General features: G+C 41.6%; 2 protein-coding genes across 8 annotated transcripts in view; one reads left to right on the forward strand and one right to left on the reverse strand.

The window, feature by feature from the left end:
* Positions 1-301: 301 nt before the first annotated feature.
* LOC306942420 (uncharacterized protein) overlaps positions 302-19,515 on the reverse strand; it is a 59,036-nt gene continuing 39,822 nt past the window's right edge. For 3 of the 7 annotated variants that reach the window (XM_079528285.1, XM_079528289.1, XM_079528288.1), the window contains 2 exons: positions 4,250-4,351; positions 302-2,453 (listed from right to left, as the gene is read on the reverse strand). In XM_079528285.1, the coding sequence (XP_079384411.1) occupies positions 1,306-2,453; positions 4,250-4,351 (1,250 nt within the window). In that variant the 3' untranslated portion in view covers positions 302-1,305. Of the gene's footprint in view, positions 2,454-2,652; positions 2,744-4,249; positions 4,352-5,424; positions 5,806-19,515 lie in introns of those variants that run through there. The other 4 variants (XM_079528292.1, XM_079528291.1, XM_079528290.1 and 1 more) reach the window with 4 other exon arrangements.
* On the forward strand, positions 15,378-17,921 carry LOC306942101 (beta-1,4-galactosyltransferase 1-like). The gene is made up of 2 exons (XM_079527814.1): positions 15,378-15,482; positions 16,243-17,921. The coding sequence occupies exons 1-2, from the start codon at positions 15,453-15,455 to the stop codon at positions 16,912-16,914; spliced, it is 702 nt and encodes a 233-aa protein (XP_079383940.1). The 5' UTR covers positions 15,378-15,452; the 3' UTR covers positions 16,915-17,921.

Here is a 19,515-nt window from a genome sequence, read left to right on the forward strand (position 1 = left end):
TTTAAAGTTGTTAACAGTGATATATAAACATGAACAATCGGATTGATATCCATGTAGTTTCCATGCAGGCACAAGCTGCATTTCTCACCTAATTATAGTAAAAATGATATGCGCTAATAAGCGGTGACATCATCGTTTCTCAAAAGCTCCGTTTCGCATGACTACACAGATCCACTGATCCGGATATTTTCGAAAATCTTCACTTATTTATCCGTTTCCAAAAACCTCCGTTTGAGTGGCCGAAAACGCCGTTTGCATGTGGCTGAAAGGCCCAAACGCACAAAATAATGTGTGTTTTGCAAAAGATCCATGTACGTGTGGCCTGGGCCTTAGTGTAACGGTTAATCCATGTAATCAATTAAAAAATTATTGATCATCATTCATTTAATAAATGAAACGATTCCTAATGGATCACTATTTCGGGCATGACATATACTGTAGCTCACGTATAATGTCACGATGCAATTCATTTTGAGCTTATAGATCAGCAAATTTTCAAATCTTGCAAGATCTTCTTGCAAGTCTTGCAATATTTAAAAACAGTTTCTTGATGAATAGATTAATCTGAAAAGTAATTAATCACTAAGAAGATCATGGATATAGTTTGCAGCCCTACATCCATCTATCTAGTGTTTTGATTCTACAGTTGATTTAGTCGACGGCTAAAATGTATTTTGGCAAGCCTTGATGGTGTCGTAATGGCTGATTTTACACTTGATTGCATGCTGAAAATAGCTGATCTACAAGCTCACGTCTGAGTTTATTTTCCCCTGTCATGAGGTGTTGGGCGTATGGTTCTTCTCCACCTTGTGCAGTCAGATGCAAGAGCTTCCCACCCAGGATTCAAAGTCAATGTCAAGGCCCTTCATGTCTCTTACAGACATCTCTGTATCGCAGGCCGTTGTTGTGCCAGTTATCCATAGAGGAGGTCTTTGGGGAATATGAGTATGACCATGCTCCATACAATGCCAAACGATTAACCATATCATTGTCAAACTATGTAAATATATCAATATCTCTACGATAAGTTCAGACTGTGACAGATAAGCGATTTTTTTTCAGATTTTTTTTCTTTACAAGAATGTTATTGCATGGAGACGAGAATAATGGAATGTGTGTTCCAGACAGTTATGAGTTCGGTTATTGCATCAGAATGATCTGGAAAACAGGAAAAAGATAGATTGATTGTAAATGATGAATTGCATTTGATCAGGTTGGCCTAAAATGGTGTAACTAATCATGATAATATTGTGTGACAAGACGGTTTTCAGTCCTGGCAGTGGCAGACATGTTGATTGAAAGTATTCAATCAATCAAACTGAAACTCTTGTCACAATGTTTACAGTGCAAAGGTTTTTCTACAGCATGGCCACGTTGGTGTGTCTTAAGATTAACTAAGACTCTCAAACTCTCGTTACAATGTGTACAGCGGTAAATTCTTTCTCCAGTGTGGACAAACTGGTGTGTTATCAGAGAACTTGATGTGGTAAACCACTGGTTACACATTGTACAATGGAAAGGTTTTTCTCCAGTGTGGGTACGCTGGTGTATCTTTAGATTACTCATGAAATTGAAACCCTTGTCACAAAAGGGACAGTGGTAAGGGTTTTCTCTGGTGTGGACATGCTGGTGTGTCTTCAGTTGATACGACTGATGGAAACTCTCGTCACAATGTGTGCAGTGGAAAGGTTTTTCTCCAGTGTGGATACGCTGGTGTGTCTTCAGTGGATACGCCCGATTGAAACTCTTGTCACAATGTTTACAGCGGAAAGGTTTTTCTCCAGTGTGAATAAGCTGGTGATTTCTCAGCTCACCTGACGTAGTAAAACTCTTGTCACAGAGCTTACAGTGATAAGGTTTTTCTCCAGTGTGGATACGCTGGTGTGTCTTCAGAGTACTTGATGCAGTAAAACATTTGTTACACAGTGTACAATGGAAAGGTTTTTCTCCAGTGTGGGTACGCTGGTGTCTCTTCAGTCCATATGAGTCTTTGAAAGTCTTGTCACAATGTTTACAGATGTGTTTTTTTCCTGTGATATTCAGGATGTCTGTGCACGCTTTTAGTTCACCTGGCTCAGTTAAAGTCTTTCTAAACTGTTCATGACTGTAAGATCTCGGTTCCTCTGTGTCTCCTTGTCTCTTCCTAGTTATAGAGCTGGTGTTTGAAGCTGACTGACCTCCACTGGTCTCATCCCAATCATCACTGTCTTCAGTGACTTCAGTGTCAGATTCAACTTCAACTTCAGAGCTGCGTGAAGAGATGTCTTCATCCCCATCTTCACTTTTCACTGCTAGTAAAGTCAACATTGATCCAGCAGGCTCCTCTGGTCTTTGAGGTAGCTCCTCCACTTCCTCTTTGATGTGTGGAGGCTCTAGTTCCTCCTGGAACAGACTGGGGCTTCGCTCCTGTTTAGGTGAAACCTCCTCTTTACACACAACCATGTGCAGGATCTCTAGGAGCAGAAACATAACATGATAATCAACATTGGATTCCTAAAATGTAAATACTTCGGTGTTCAATGTACAAAATTAGCTATTACCTACTAAGATTGAACTATTACGGTTACTAAGTAAGTAAGTTATTACACTACAGGAGGTTCTGGAAAATGAAGTTCTGACAAAAGCATAAAGGCAAAACAAATACTTAATTACCCGTCAAAGAAAACCCTGTTCTGGATGTTTTGGCCTACAGCCACTCTGTCGACATTAAGGCTAGTCCCACTTGTCCTGACAAGTAATACATCTTCATGGTCAAGCAGATTTAAAAGGTAGCGTGGCATTGGTTTGTTTATAAAGCCCTTAATGGTTTGGCCCCCCTGTATCTATCGGTCCTAATGGACCCATACTCCCCAGCCAGGGCCCTGAGGTCAGCTGACCAGCGGCTCCTGACCGTGCCAAATTCTAATTACAGGTCCAGAGGCGACCGTGCTTTTTCAGTGGCCGGCCCCAAACTCTGGAACTGTTTACCCCTATATATTAAGTCTGCCCGCTCCTTAGAGGCTTTTAAGTCTTTGCTTAAAACACATCTTTTCTCCCTGGCATTCAATGTTGCTTGACCTAGTTGCCCTGTCTAAATGCTTGTGTTGCTTCAATGTTGTTTTACTATATTGTTTGTGTTGATTGTATGCTTGTTATATGTTCATGTACAGCACTTTGGTTGACCTTCTGGTCTTTGTAAATGTGCTCTATAAATAAAATTTGATTTGATTTGATTTGATTGGTCTGACTTCCCGTTAGTCCGACCATTACTAACACTATACTAAACCCTAACCTAACCCTAGCCAGTTGCGTATTTTTTTTCTTCTTTTTTTAAAGGGACGGGTGGCCGTCTGTTTTGATTGGATGTGAACTCCTGAAAACCCTTGCCATTGATCACGCTGATTGGCAGGATATCTTTTTCGACCATCCGACATATTTTCTGGGCTATGTCCTCTGTCCTCACACCACACCGTCTTCCCGATATCATATCAGGCAAAGTTTGGTGTACCCTGCTGCCCAAGCCAGGCGATTATAGCACTGATGTTTACTGGCCAGGTTATATTGCATCTCGGATGTGCTCAAGGTATATTTCATCGATACATTGCACAAGTTACAAGTAACCTCATTATCATTCTTTTGGAAAAACATTCCCAAACACCACTTCTCTTTACGTGCTTCATTTTGTGTTTAGTTCTGGGGTTGTTTTGGGTGGAACTCACGTGTGGGCGTGTGGCTGCAGGTGGAGACTCAAAATAAAATGTATCGGTTCACCATTAGCGTTTATCGGTTACCAATTTCTTAACGGTTATCAGTTGGCCATCCCCAACCAGAACTACTTAATATTCACCAAAACCAGACTAGAACTCCCACCACAGGACTCAGGCAATCAATTAATACCTTTGCAACCACTATATTAAATGGCAAGTATTTCATACAGCTTCATCTGAAATCTGAACTAAACCTTTAAATACTAAGCATATTCCACCTCATCCATTTTTACACGGACAAGTAACTTTTAGTGCCTGCCTGGACAAGTGAATGGAAAATGTATGTTTTTGAGTGCCTCAGAAACCTAAGCTCTGCTTATGGTGTTTTTTTTTTAATTGCATTTGTGCAAAAAGAGAATGTGCTTTTGGATATGGTAATGAGAATAAACCATGTTAAAACTTACAATATTGATATTTTAAAGATATCGTATAGTGAAAATGTATATTGTGGCAGCCCTTCAACAGAACCAAACATAGTGAAAGAGAGAGCACATGAAATGTACCGAGATGTGGGTGGTCTTCAGGTTCCTCCTGTTTAATAGAAATGTCCCTGGAAGAGTCTGGAGAATTCATCTTCACCTGCAGTCTGGACTCCACACACTGGACTGAAATGAGAATAATGACATTGTTGTGTCAACAAGAATAACAGAAATATTTGAAGACGGTAAAGGCAAGGAATCAGCCCAGCTCCTAATCCAGACAACAGTCTTGTCAAAACTTGACTATTGTAATTCGCTCCTTACTGGCCTACCGGCATGTGCACTTAAGCCTCTCCAACTGATCCAAAACGCCGCAGCTCGTCTGGTCTTCAACCAGCCAAAATTCTCACATGTCTCCCCCCTGCTCCGCTCCCTGCACTGGCTCCCAGTCGCTGCCCGCACAGAATACAAAACTCTGATGCTGGCATTCAAAGCAACCAAAGGTATGGCTCCCCCATATCTTGCAAGCATGATTGAACCCTACAAACCCTCCCGCGCACTCAGATCAGCCAACGCAGGAAAGCTGGAAGTACCCTCACTAAAAACGCCGGGACAACGCTCCACACGTCCCAAACTCTTCTCCCTTCTGGCCCCAAAACTGTGGAATGCACTCCCCGTTGCAATCAGAACTGCACTTATCCTACCCCCTTAGATAGCACTTTTTAGACTTAGATAGCATTTGAAACAGACTTATAGCATGTCATGTAGACAGCACAATAATTGCATTGTATGTAGTCATAGCACATCATAGTACATATGTATAGCATAGTATAGTATATATGTATATTTAATGTGTATAGTGTCATTATATAGATATGTTCTAGTTACGTTCTTAGCTTACGCATGTTTCTTGATAAATGCATTTTATATATGTGATGTATTCCCATACTTTTGTTCTTGCCTAATGTAAGTCGCTCTGGATTAAGAGCATCTGCTAAATGCCTAAATTGTAAATTGTAAATTGTAAAGCTAGTGGCCTATGCCTAACTCTCCAACATATGAATCTTGGGTTAAAAGATTGTGGGATTTAATATAAATAATAAATAAAGGTTTATTTTGCATCTACTTTGTAGGTTTTTATTCTTCTTCTTCTTATTATTATTATAACACATTATTAACCACTTCATAGAGTATTTCTACATGGCAGTATTGAATTGATACTTTACTTAAGTTAGAATATTGTGAGTAGTTCCACTCACTGTCTTCAATCTCACCCCACGTTGCCAGAGGAACTTGAAGCCCTGGTTGCTCAAAGCTCTATGTGGGTTGTCCTCTTTGTGTCTTCAGGTTGAAAACGGCACTGCCCCCAACACGTCTGGGTTAAGAAAACGTCTGTTGTTCACTAGTACTGTCGGGAACGGGCTCTATTCTAGGTTGTTCTTTAGCATTAGCCCACAAAATAAACATTCTTTGGACTTCCCGTTTCCACAACGTGCCAGCCTATTAATGTCACTCTTTACACGGACTGTGGAGAAAATTAAGACAACCTCAGACACTAGTTACTCACAAAGGTTTGTGCTGAAATCTGATATAACACTGTATAGTACAGTACACAGAAGTTCTCTCTGTATCATGTTCGATTGTTCGTTCACTCCCTGCTCTGTTTTTACTGTTTTGGTTTGGTTTGGTTTTCAACCCGGACGAGAGGACGGACACGGTCCTCGTCCTTCTCTCTATCCTGTCCGTGTTGAAACACACACACACACACACACACACACACACACACACACACACACACACACACACACACACACACACACACACACACACACACACCTGTGACTGATCTACAAGCTCACAAGCTGTCATGATGAGGTTGTGGGCGTTGTGCAGCCTATATTTTCGTTCTTTGATTTATATAGGGATTTAGTTAGTCCTTTAAAATAAATCGAATTAGTCCTTTTAATGGCTATGTGTACCTATATGATGCTTTAATGCAGACTAATAAAAATAACCATAAACACATACCGGTAATCAAAGTGTGGGGGGAAAAATCATTGGTTTGTTATCAGATTGACTGCTTCATGAACACTAAATACATCAGGATTAGATTAAACCAGAGTAATATAGCAAGAGAGTGGCGACACGCTTTGATCTTGCCGCAAAACGGGTGCCTATGAGCTATAGTTCCAAACATTGCTCCTGTGGCAGGAACTATCCCATTTGAGATATAGAATGATTGATTGATTGATTGAAATATTTATTAACAGTTTGCAGAATTACAGTACATTTCAAGCACAACTCAATACAAAGACTGTTAACTGTGAGTGGACGACCCAATAAAGCATTACACTTGTTTACAAGATTGTGCAATGTTGTACATTGTTACAATGCGAGTCAACATTACTCTCTTACTAGATTACTCTGGGTTGGTCTGTTGGCCTGGTCCGGAGCAGGCTAAATCTACAGCATTGGTTTCCGTGGTAACTAATGTGGCATTGCAGCCAGGATATCTGTTAAATCCCGGTTTAATCGCTAATCCAAGTTTCGTGAAATAGGCCCCTGGTTTCAATTACGATATTTTGGGACTTTTTCTGACAGTATTGATAGTGAACTGTAGACTGACAGGAAATGGAGAGATAGAGACGCAATGGGGGGGTGACACGCAGAAAAGGTCGTCGGGATCGGGACTCGGGAGTTGAGCATTAGGGCCGATTCTTAGGGTCGATTCATACTCCTATTTTAGAGCCGAATAAAAGTCGGTTCGGCTCTGTAGAGCCTACAATGTGACGTCATTTGAGGTTCGGGGGGGGCGGGTACCGTCCTAAAGTCGGCTCTTCGGTGCTATTGAAAATTTCTGACGAGCCGAAATCATTTCGGCACTACAGCGCCGAAACAGCGGTAAAATAGGAGTATGAATCGGCCCATACTCCTATTTTACCGCTGTAGTGCCGAAATGATTTCGGCTCGTCAGAAATTTTCAGTAGCACCGAAGAGCCGACTTTATGACGGTACCCGTCACTTACAAAGACAAGCACTTTAAGAAAAATAAAACTGGTCGATTCACACAAAATATAGGCTATTCGTTGTATTCTGGACTTTTACCTTTAAAATGTACATGAACATGCACTGTGGCTTAGGTGACCTTCACACCAGAAATAGGGTGACTAGATCCAAAGTGTTCATTTGAGGGACAGAAGTATCACTTGTGTGGGACGGGATGGGACGGGGCGGGGTAGCAACTTATTACTTAAAACCTTTGATTCTAACATGTAAACAAAATTAAATAAGAAGGTTGCCTCTTATATCTGGAAAGTTATGCAAATTCTGGCATATTTTCATATAATGCTCAGATTAGGAGCCCAAATTTGGAGCACACATTTTTTGGTATTGCCATTAACACCTGAATGCAGCCTGACTACTGACCAGTAATGTAAACCAACCAGAATCTCAACTGAGAATACAGGTTCTGTTTCAAGCTCCGTCTATAAAGAGACACAATTTGGCAGTTCAAACCTGTCACCCTGCACTGCAGAGCCACTATTACATAGACTTCATAGACAAGCACTTAGCCTACCTGTTGTTGTTCTGTAGCTGCTGATGCCCTTTTAGGATGACCAGAATCAAATCCAAACTGTTAATTTGAGGGACAGAAGTATTTGTGTGGAACCGGGGGGACGGGGCGGGGTTAGCAACTTATTACTCAAATGCGTTGATGTCATATTCGACCATAGGCCTACTAATGCCTATCATTTTATTATTAAACTCCTCTGATCTCACATTTGGTTTTAAATGCAAATTTTGGTCATGGCTGACTTGGTACCGTAGCCTAGGGGATATTTCTCATGTTATTTTAACAGACTTATTAATAGTAGGCTACATTTTGCAGGAAAGAGGCAATGAGAGCTTTACAACAGAAAGCCAACTATTAGGGGACTATAGCGGTCATTTGAACACTGCTAGTCACAATGTGGGACATGGTCTCAATTTGTGGGACGCCTGAAAAGTCCTGGCAATGAGGGACTGTCCCACGCAAAGGGGGACATCTGGTCACCCTAACCAGAAAGCTTTGAAGGACCCTTCATGGCAATTATCCATCCCTCAAACAAAGCTGGCTGGGCTTCAGTATTGTTTGTTTTCATTATGCTCAAACCAGGTAAGCCTCTCTCGTGCCTGCAGTCAGTGTATTGTTATTGACTAGAGTTATGGTCATGAAATTGACCGGTTGTCTCTTGCTTTTTAGTCTGTGTGCTACCGTCCGTCTCTGCACGGACGGCACCCCCCCCTTCTCGGGTTGTCTACCCCTTGTGTGCCTGGAGGCTGCCTGTGCATCCTGCCCCTAAATGAGTGGTTGTTTTATTTGTGTAGATGTTCCTTGTTGTGTAATATAATTGATTAACTTAACTTACGCCTTATTGAAATGGCCTGGTAACACTGCGTTTCCAGGGCTTGGTGAAAGGAAGCCATGCTGCTGTTTTGCCTTGCCTGAATAATAGTTCAACACTGACCAACCACTGATCCACGAATCAAAGGAAGAAACATTATAATTATTTATTACATGTGAACTGGGAATGTCCTATCGGACACTGTTTATGGAGACCTGTGTGTAACAGTGTAACCCTGTATTCTCATGTGGTTTAATTCTCTCTTTGCTAGTTCCGGTGCTGAGGCCTCCGGGTCTGGACCAGGCAACGCCCGTCCCATTGGTAGTGGTATCCCCTTTTCCTTTTTAGTGTGCCTTGAGTTTGTTTTTGTTGTGTTCTGTGGTTTGGGGTGCCACTACCCTGGGCGGGTTAGCTGGTCCCCTGTCCCCCCTGGTAACCCTCAGCACCAGTCCCTGAGTGTCACAATCTGTAATTCTGAAGTACTTTAATACAGTTTTTAACCTGTTTATGTCCAAGAAACATCCTGATCTTTTACCTATAACCAACTGAATAAAGCGTTGTACTTTTGTAAACCCGTTTCTGCTTTTATTAACTAAATGTACAACGAATCTGTGAGTCATAAGTAACTCGGGTTTAAATCAGATTTTTAACTATTTCCTGGGGTGCAACTCCCCAGGTGGCGTAGTTGGCTATATATCAATTCATACCGCCATGCCACACAATGTTAAACTAGTCTTAGCGGGCTGGCCATCGAGGTGGTCGGCTTTGCTTGGGCTCCCGCGGGCTGACCAGGGCCTACGGGGAAGCTATGCTATTTTGTCATTCTGGACTCTGTCTTTGATTGAATAAATGGTCCATCACACTCTGAGGAAATCTTTCTCTGCCTGCGTTCTTCATCTGATGCTTTGACAAGGTTTTCACTACTCTACACTACAGTTTGCTTTAGTTTAGAGAACTCCACTCTAGTTTAGTTAGTTCAGTCAGACAACTCACGAATAGATTTACCAATATTTATTACAGAATGAGTAATGAGTGTGCATATGATATTTGACTTGGCGATTTCTCCCTGCTCGGCAAGATTAAGCAACAACATAAACATTAAGAGCAGGGAGATAGATATACAATAACCCCCCATGGGGAACATAAATAGCAGAGCCCACCGGTGGTGCTGGGGTGGTGGTGGGAAAAAACATCACATACAACCAGGGACCATATGCAGAGGAAGGCAGGAAGAGCATGCAGACTGGTGAGGTTAAGGGGCAATTCACACTATGGTCCCGGGTTCGGATTCGGGACCACTTGTCAGATGTTGTGGTAATGTGAATGATGCGTACCGTTCCCGGGAGCGGATCTACCCACCGGCCCCGAGACCACATGGGGGGCGGGTCTCTGGACCGTTGAAGTGTATTCAGATACGGATCGTTCCAATGTGAATGCATGCGTACCTAAAGAAGGAAGTGGACTGTTTTTTTTTAGAACGTGACATGATCTCTAGACGACGAGCCAAGCGTCAACAAAAAAAAACACAGATGCTGCACGAAGCGTAACACCAGCTCATTTCTCAACGCCGCCCGTCGCCGATCTACAAGCTCACAACGCGTCGCAGCGCTAGGGTGACCAGATGTCCCCCTTTGCGTGGGACAGTCCCTCATTGCCAGGACTTTTCAGGCGTCCCACAAATTGAGACCATGTCCCACATTGTGACTGGCAGGCCTCACTGCTGAAATGCCTTAACAGTTAGTCCCCTAATAGTTGACTCTCTTGCCTCTTTCCTGCAAGATGTGTTATTATTATGTCTGTTAAAATAACATGAGAAATATCCCCTAGGCTATGGTACCAAGTCGGCCATACCACCCATGAACCTTGCATTTAAAACAAAATGTGAGACAGATCAGTTTGGATCTGATTCTGGTCACTAAAAGGGCATCGAGGGCTTTCCTGTTGTTCTGTAGCTGCTATGAGGTCTATAGTGGCTCAGTGCAGGGTGACAGGTCTGTCTATGAGGTCTATAGTGGCTCAGTGCAGGGTGACAGGTCTGTCTGTGAGGTCTATAGTGGCTCAGTGCAGGGTGACAGGTCTGTCTATGAGGTCTATAGTGGCTCAGTGCAGGGTGACAGGTCTGTCTATGAGGTCTATAGTGGCTCAGTGCAGGGTGACAGGTTTGAACTGCATGGCCAAATTGTGTCTCTTTATAGACATAGCTTGAAACAGAACTTGTATTCTCAGTTGAGATTCTGGTTGGTTTACATTACTGGTCAGGTCAGTGGTCAGGCTGCATTCAGGTGTTAAAATACCAACATAAGTCAGAAGTCCATGAGCCAGAGCTCCAAATGTGGGCTATGATTACCTAATCTGGGTTCCCAGGAGTTTTCGAGACGAGATTACCAAATGAGTAGGCAAAGCCATAGAAGACATTTTTTAAATTTCGACGTCAGGCCTAAATGGGTTAATATAGATTAAACGGTTTCAAGTAAAGTACCGTATGATGACCCTTCTACATGAGTTTTTTGATATTTATTATTTTCACCTAGGTGAATTGGATGACACATTTTAAGAAATTATGAAATTGTACATTTAAATATGCAAATTAGGAATTATATAGAAAAACATGCCAGATTTTGCATAACTTTCCAGAATCAAAATCGGAAAAATGTGATATAACCAGAGGCAACCTTCTTATTTAATGTTGTTTACATGTTAGAATCAAAGGTTTTAAGTAATAAGTCGCTAACCCCGTCCCGTCCCCCATGTCCCACACAAGTGATACTTCTGTCCCTCAAATGAACACTTTGGATCTGGTCACCCTACGCAGCGCGTCGCAGAGCTTGCAGATCTGCTATGTTGAATCTGCTATACACGCAGCACCGCAGTACGCGCTGATCTTGGACTACACGTGGCTCTTGGGCTTTGCTTGGCATAGTTTCCAAAGTAAAAAAATAATAATAATGCTAAAGTAGAATCCATTAAACTAATATCAAACACGACACTGGAGCACAGAACTGACTGACACAGTGAATAGCAGGCAGGCTGACAGTGACGTAGTATAACGGCAAAGAGCCAAAAGAGGCAATGCAATGCAGTGTCTGGATTTATTGGAGACAATGTCGCAGAGTTGATGGTCAGTGTCCGTGCGCACCAGTCATCAAGCACACCACCATCTGGAGGATCAAAGTGTGTTATGCAAGTGTACCCGGGTGCGCTGTTAAATCTCGGGCAATGTGAATCATGGCCATCGGGGACCAGGCAACCGTATTCGGAAACGGTTCCAATGAAACGGATTTGTGGTAAAGACAGACTGACTTTCCCACTTATGTCTTTGTACCCCCAGTATTTTATGTTTCAGTACAATCACCTTATGTATTACAAATGATGGACTCAGTTGAAATATATATTTATTGATTTAAAGAAAAAGCTCATTGCTCAACCAAACTTACTCCCTGTTTTTGGGTTGATCATCCAAACAGTCACAGCTGATCCCGGGGATCCTTTTATAGGCTGGTGGAGGAACCTAATTGGGATTTACCACTTATGGGGGTGTGTGTGTAACTTTATATTATGAATTATGAATGAAGAGTTGTTTGCTAAAAACATGATTATAGTTACCTTGTGGATTGTGATGTCTGTAAGGTTTGGGAAATGTTTTCTGTGTTTATTTTGGCTAGAGAGGTTGGTGAAACTATAGTCTTAAACCAGAGCTCAAGACTGTTGGTTTGACCCAACAATTGAAATGCCCAGATTGTGGGTGGGGAAGGGATTCCAGTTTCAGGTAGTAGAGGGAATAGAAGGGCACAATGCTGGATATCGCTGCCCTTATAGTGAACAGTCAGTAGCACAGACTAGCTAGACTGTCGTGTTGTTTTAAACACACCCTCAGTGGAAGGTTCAGCTTTAAACTTAGGCTTGATTAGAGGTCTGTAAGTTTTTTGTTTCCTTTTTCGTGAACTACCTTAATTGTGAAACTCTTTTCGGAAGAATGATTTTTGAACATTATTTTTGAACAGCTTGCAAAAGAAGAATAAAACTACATTTTCTAAATCTCTGGAGTGTCATTTCTGTTCACCTAGCCCTCATCAAACGGACTCATTTACAGGATTCAGTCCCTCTCAGTGTGAATTGCCTATAAGTAGCCCGCCCAATTGGTCAGCTGACTGCCGCATCGACGAATGACGTGAGGGACTTGCACACACTTGTACACCCACATAGTAATGCAGCATGTTAACCCCTTGAGTATGCGCCTTTGATCATGGCATGAACCACATCAAGTATGTCTGACTGAACTAACTCCTCAAGCTATGTCTAATTTAGGTGACAATACACGACAGGTGAGAATGTGACCTGTCGTGTCAGTAGGCTATGTTGTGTTCAACTGCTGGAGGTACCTTCACTAAAAACGCCGGGACAACGCTCCACATGTCCCAAACTCTTCTCCCTTCTGGCTCCAAAACTATGGAATGCACTTCCCATCACAGTCAGAACTGCAGCCTCACTCCCAATCTTCCGCCGTAGTCTGAAAACCCACCTCTTCAGACTCCACCATGGCCCGTAGCACTTGCCCTAGCCTAGCCCCTTAGATAGCACATTATGTAGACTTAGATAGTATTTAACAGACTTATAGCTTGTTACGTAGACAGCTCTAGAATTGCACTTTATGTAGTCATAGCACTTTATAGTACACATGTATAATATATTATATAGTATAGTATGTATAGTTTACATAGATACTCCACTGTTACGTTCTTAGTCTAGGCATGATTCATGATAACTACTTTTTATATATGTGATGTATGCCATGCTTTTGTTATTGCTTAATGTAAATCGCTCTGGATTAAGAGCGTCTGCTAAATGCCTAAATTGTAAATTGTAACTGAACTGGTTGTTCAACACGTCAGACATCGAACATCAGCCTGGGGGTGGTGTCAGTGATACTTCACCATGAATTACCTCTGTAGTCTGTTCAGTATTTCTTATTCTCAGCTGTACAACGCCGCAACCGCTAAACTCAGGAAAGAGGAATAGGAAAGATGCAGGGAAAACTATTAATACAAATCATGATACTGTTTCAGTTATTGATATTGATTATGTTATGGATGTATTCCACTGATTCCAGACTAATTAATCAGACGGTAGCAAAATGTAGGCTCTGCTCCTGTCCTGACACCTCTCCTCACTTGGTGGGTCCATTTCATGTGAAGTTCAATTGGAACAGGACCATGGAGGCTGTGAGGACAGAATTAGGCTCTACTCTACTTGAGGGAGGACGATATAAGCCACCAGACTGTATTTCACATCATAAGGTGAGTAAATTCATGAAGAAAATATGCTGTTTTAACTAAAACAGGTAATGAAAATAACAGTAAGACATAGGCCCTCATTTATCAACCGTGCGTACGCCAAAATATGGGTGTACGCCGAAATTACCGCAATTTTCGGCATTTACCATTTGCGCCAACGTTTGATTTTGAACTTGAGCCAAGACAAAAACCACGTCTGGTCGGGAGCTGTCGTACGCTTTGTCCTCACCTGTTTTTCTGTCGTAGAACAGCGGAGCAGCATTGTTTGACCAGCTGAGAGGCTGTCACAGGCATCGAAACATATGTATTCACTCCTAAAATGTTTATATAAAACTGTATGTATATGGGCTAAATGTAAAAAAGAAAAAAACGTTAAGGAATACATCAACGATGTGTCTTTGTGTCATATGAAATTAGTAGGAGATTTCCAACTTTACAAGCAAGCAATTAAAATCGCGCATTTAAAAACAATGTTGCAAGTTACATGCGTAAGCCATTTAAACAGTGTTTTGCATGATGAGCGCATACATGCGAGGATTTGGGCTGAGGATATTTCCATGACGGGACGTTGGAGAGTAGGCTATAGTGCAGCGCTGCAGCTGCGGAGAGTCCCAACATGGGTAGCCTACTGTAGCCGAATCTACAGCAGGCCGATGTCTTTCTGGAGTTACAGTAGCCTATGTGCAATCTCCTCCTCGTTTAATAAACCCGACGCGTCGCTCGAATGCCAAAATGTGCCGTGCCGGCGTGCCAGCGCAAAATTGGGGACCGCTGACCGCATCGGAGTTAGGTATAGGCTAAACCACCCAGCCAGGCTGCCAGCCCACCAGTGCCAGTGTGCCACATGAGGCTGTTTTAGGCTGCACATTTATATAATTGTCAGTTGACTACTGCGACTAGCGAGGTAATCTAAATAGATTGTCATGAACGTGCATGGTCGCGGTGTCATGAACGGACCACAGTGATAGAGACAGACAGGACAGGAGAGGAGGAAAACAGCAGCGTGTGTGTGCGCCTATTTGTTATTTAATTCATTGTTCACATGCAGGTTCAGATTTTCGTTCAGTAATATATTGTTGTAGGCTATATTAAATGAATAAATACTTTAATAATTTAATATAGGCTACAACTAACAACACACGGCAGGTGCGTAGCGCGGATCAAATGATTGACTGGGCAAATTAGCATGGGGGGGGGGGGGGGGGCGCATCCACGGCCGATAGAGAAGTGTGAACTGTGAACGGTTTGGGGAACCATTTTAAAACAAAGGCGGCTTGCATGCTGTGGTTTACTAACCAGAAAGTTGCATGCACAAGGCTCAGTTGGGCCAGCTCTAAACTGACTGGGCCACGGCCCGTATGTGTGTGTGTGTGTGTGTGTGTGTGTGTGTGTGGGGGGGGCAGCAAGGCAAGCGAGGCGAGGCTTGATTTCATAGGGCGTGCCAGATAGATTTCAGCCGTCACATTTATAAACGTCCGAACGAAATTAAGGAAGAAACAGCTGTCTGCGATCACTTTGTAAATGCCGACCCGACGTGGGTGTACTACGAATCCTACACTCGAATTTGGGCCAGATTTTACACTCGATTGATAAATGAGGGCCTAAGTCTATATGCTCCTGAAGTCTTCACAGAGTAAAGTTGTATGTAAAGTAAATCTGTCCATATACTTTTTTCTCTTAGATTTTTTGCTCTTTCCTTCAATGCAAAATCTCTTTGCCAGAAATAGCCAATCTATGAGCTTGTAAATCTGCTATTTTTATTGAATGTTCACCTCAGAATAGTGACTGTAGTTCATCTGGTTAACAGCAAATTACATATACTGTTTTAATCACACGTAAAGATGAAATTACCTACCTATGCACCTACGGACGGCTGCCATTCGAAAGTAGTAAATATGTCGATATACTTTTGTCTCTTTTTTTGTTCTTTCCTTCAACACAAAATATCTCTTTCTCGCCAGAAAGAGCCAATCTACTGTATGAATTTGTGAGCTTGTAAAAATGCTATTGTCACTTAATGTTCACCTCAGAATAGTGACTCTAGTCGAGTTCATCTGGTTAACAGCAAATTACATTTACTGTATTAATCATCAGTTAGGGGATACTAATACTATTTTTTATAGTATTAGTATTATTAAGAAGTATTAACAAGAATGAAGTTATGAATAGAATAAATGTTTCAATAGCAGTAATAACAGTAAACATTCCTGCAGTTCTGTCACAATTCAAACACTGATCCATCACAGAATATTTCACATCTCCTTGTAAACACTCATTCGGAATGACCATTTCCCATGTAAACACGCAGCAAAAAACATTACTTCGGATGTATTTTATTCGGAAGTATTTATTCGGAATGATCAGCCTGCATGTAACCGCGGCCATTGTTATCTTCTTTTAGGTGGCAATCATCATTCCATTCCGCAATCGTCATCAACACCTGATACAATGGCTTTACTACCTCCATCCCGTGCTGCAGCGACAACAGTTGGACTATGGAGTGTACATCATTAACCAGGACGGTGAGGGGGTGTTCAATAAGGCCAGATTGATGAATGCAGGGTTTGCTGAGGCATTGAAGGAGTACAATTATACCTGCTTTGTATTCTCTGATGTGGATCTAATCCCTATGAATGACCGTAACTTCTATGGTTGCTTTAGTAAGCCCAGACACCTGTCTGTGGCTGTTGACAAATTTGATTTCATATTGCCGTACTCAGCCATATTTGGTGGGGTTGTGTCATTGTCCAAAGAACAGTTCTTGGCCATTAATGGCTTCTCAAACAGCTACTGGGGCTGGGGTGGTGAGGATGATGACATCTACCAAAGAATTGCCATAAAATATGGCAAATCGAGTATCGCTCGGCCTGACATGGCGACTGGGAGGTTCAAAATGATCAAACATGAAAGAGACGTGCATAATGAACTTAATCTGCACAGAGTTGAGATACTCGAGAGAACCTCATCAACCATGGAAGAAGATGGGATCAACTCCCTCAGATACACCCTCAACAAGATTGAGAAGGATACACTTTACACATTTATCACTGTGGACATTGGCAGCCCAAAATAGATTGACTGTTTTGAGCCTTTGCTAGGCAGTGGAATCAAGCCATTTTAATGTTTTTCTTTTTCTTTCTGTTCTTCATACATGAGGAAAATCTCCTTCAGAGTTCAGAGACATGGTGACATAATTAAAGAAGATTAAAGATTTTCCACCCTAAAAAAATCATGTATTATTATTTATTACTAGTCCTTACCCGTTCTGAATATATGAACAGCAAATGATGTTCAGTGTGGGTAATGTGATGTAATAGATCACATTACTGATAGGGGGGAATTGTTTACAGATGGGAAGTTGGGTTGGGCACAAAAGTAGGCAAATGAGTAGGCTAGTTTCTTTTGCAAGAAAATGCTGCAGTACAATCATAAGTACATCATTGATGTGTGATGTAAAAATGGAAGTTATTGAATATTTTCACGTTCAGTGTTGCACTTTGTAGACGGCCCCTAACCGCAACGCGGAGGTTGGCTTTTTGGGCTACAAAGCAAGTCGTAGTTTGTTCTTTATATAATCAGGTTAAGAATGAGATGTTTTGTGTGATTTCGGAATGTGTCGTTCGTGAGCTACTGAGCCAGCGTTGGTCATTGCATCTGTCTGTATGTATTTTTGTCATAGAGTTGTTCCGACAGAACATTGAATAAATGGGAAACCTTTTGGATTCATTCCTTAGACGCTCTCACCCCTCCTGGTCTTAATGAAGATATTGATTTTATGTGTTTTCTTTAGTTTTTTCGTTTTCTACTTGTTTACTGTTATTATTGTTTTTTAATGATCTAATAAAAAGTTATTTTCCTTTTGTTGAATATTTGGTGCTTAGCTTTTTGCTTATATATTCCTCTGGCTGTCACACACATGTGGGGCGTCAGTTGTTGATTGAGTGCCTAATGGCATGTCCATGTTATTACGGCTGTATTAACCAATGGGCACCCACGTGCCTCTGACACTGCCAATTATGTCATTGCAAAGCTGTGTGTCCTGTTGCTATATAATGAGTATGTTTGATGTTGTCCTTCATTCTTGCCCTGATGAAGACCTGTTAGGTCGAAACATGTTGGCAGTTGCCTTTTAAATTAATAAAGGCGTTCCTCATTTTTTAACCTTGTGTGCCCGGATCCTTCTCTTTTTATCATGTATTGATCCCGTTTTTTTATCCGTGTGAGCACCTTTTTATCATTATCACATCCTGCTACCTCCATTGAGCACCTGGTTAGTTCCTCTTGTTTCTCTATTAAGCCTTTTTACTAATTGACACCAAATTGAGTATTCCCTGGAAGCATCTGTACATTTTATAAGACAAAAAAGGGTTCCCAGATTGTAAAATGTTGTTCCTCCATCTTGGGAGAGTATGTAGGCCTTTCACTGGACCTCCTAGCCACTAAGATGACCACAGGCCCACCACTTAAAGACCACATGTTAGGGTGCCCAAATCTGAAGTTAGGTGGTCAAATTACCTGAAACTGAAGCAATTCAGTAAAGGTCAATGCTTCATCATGGGGTCATTTTAGGGCCTAGGATGGTTGTGGGAACAACATATCCAATGATGAGGACCCCAGGCCCAAAGATATCCCCCTGGCAACTGTTTCAACTTTGGGTCAGCCTACATGTAAAAGTGCCCAAAGTTGAAAGAAGGTTGTCAAATGAACTGAAACTGAAGCAATGGTGTAATTATGCCCACAAAGAAAGGGACCAGAGCCCCAAACTAGCTTTGGTTACTACCTATTCGACCCTAAGCAGATTAACAAACATGAAAATAAAGAGGAATTTTGCAAATAGGACGGATGACCTACTTAACGGATACAAAATTATACCAGCATATAGGAAGAACAAAAACTTGAAAGATTACCTTGTACATAGCAAACTAAAGGAGACAGACAGACCGATACGCAAGAAACCGGATTACTTCAGACCTAAACAACAAGTGAAAAATAGAACCACAATGAGAATGGTGGGAATAAATCAAATCATACAGGCTAATACTAGTAACTGTGTCTATCTAATTACATGCAACAAATGCAACCTACAATATGTGGGTGAAACTAGAAACACAATAGCAGATAGACTAAACCAACATAGATATAATATAAATAATGCAAAAGAAACAACTTTATTAATTGTTCAACATTTCATGACCCATGGGATTAGTGCCTTGGAGGTTTGTGGATTAGAATCTAATCAAACCTGGACAGAGGGGGAAAGGAGATATGCAGAGAAGCAGTGGATTTTAAAATTAAACACAAAATTTCCACACGGCTTAAACAATACCAATCCAATAGGCCCACAGGGAACAGGATAGTACACAAACCCTTAAATGCTAAACTCCTAAATGGCCCTTAATTAGAACAGAGCCAGGACAATAGCAGTAACACAAAGCCATTCAGATTCAAAATCAGACCATCTTGGTCTGAGATTGACACTAATGGGCTTGATGGGTGGACTTAATCCCCTCAAAAGTTTAATCATCAAGGTTGAATCATTAATCAACACTTTAATCGTTGACCTCAGAGGTATACGACTAATTAATTGCCCAGACTCTTCTTCAACCAAGATGGCGAAAGCAAACATTCTTTGTTCGGTACTCATACAATAGTTTGGTACAAAACACTGAAGTCC

Source organism: Electrona antarctica (genome assembly GCF_951216825.1).
Source record: "Electrona antarctica genome assembly, chromosome: 18".
Classification (NCBI taxonomy): Eukaryota; Metazoa; Chordata; class Actinopteri; order Myctophiformes; family Myctophidae; genus Electrona; species Electrona antarctica.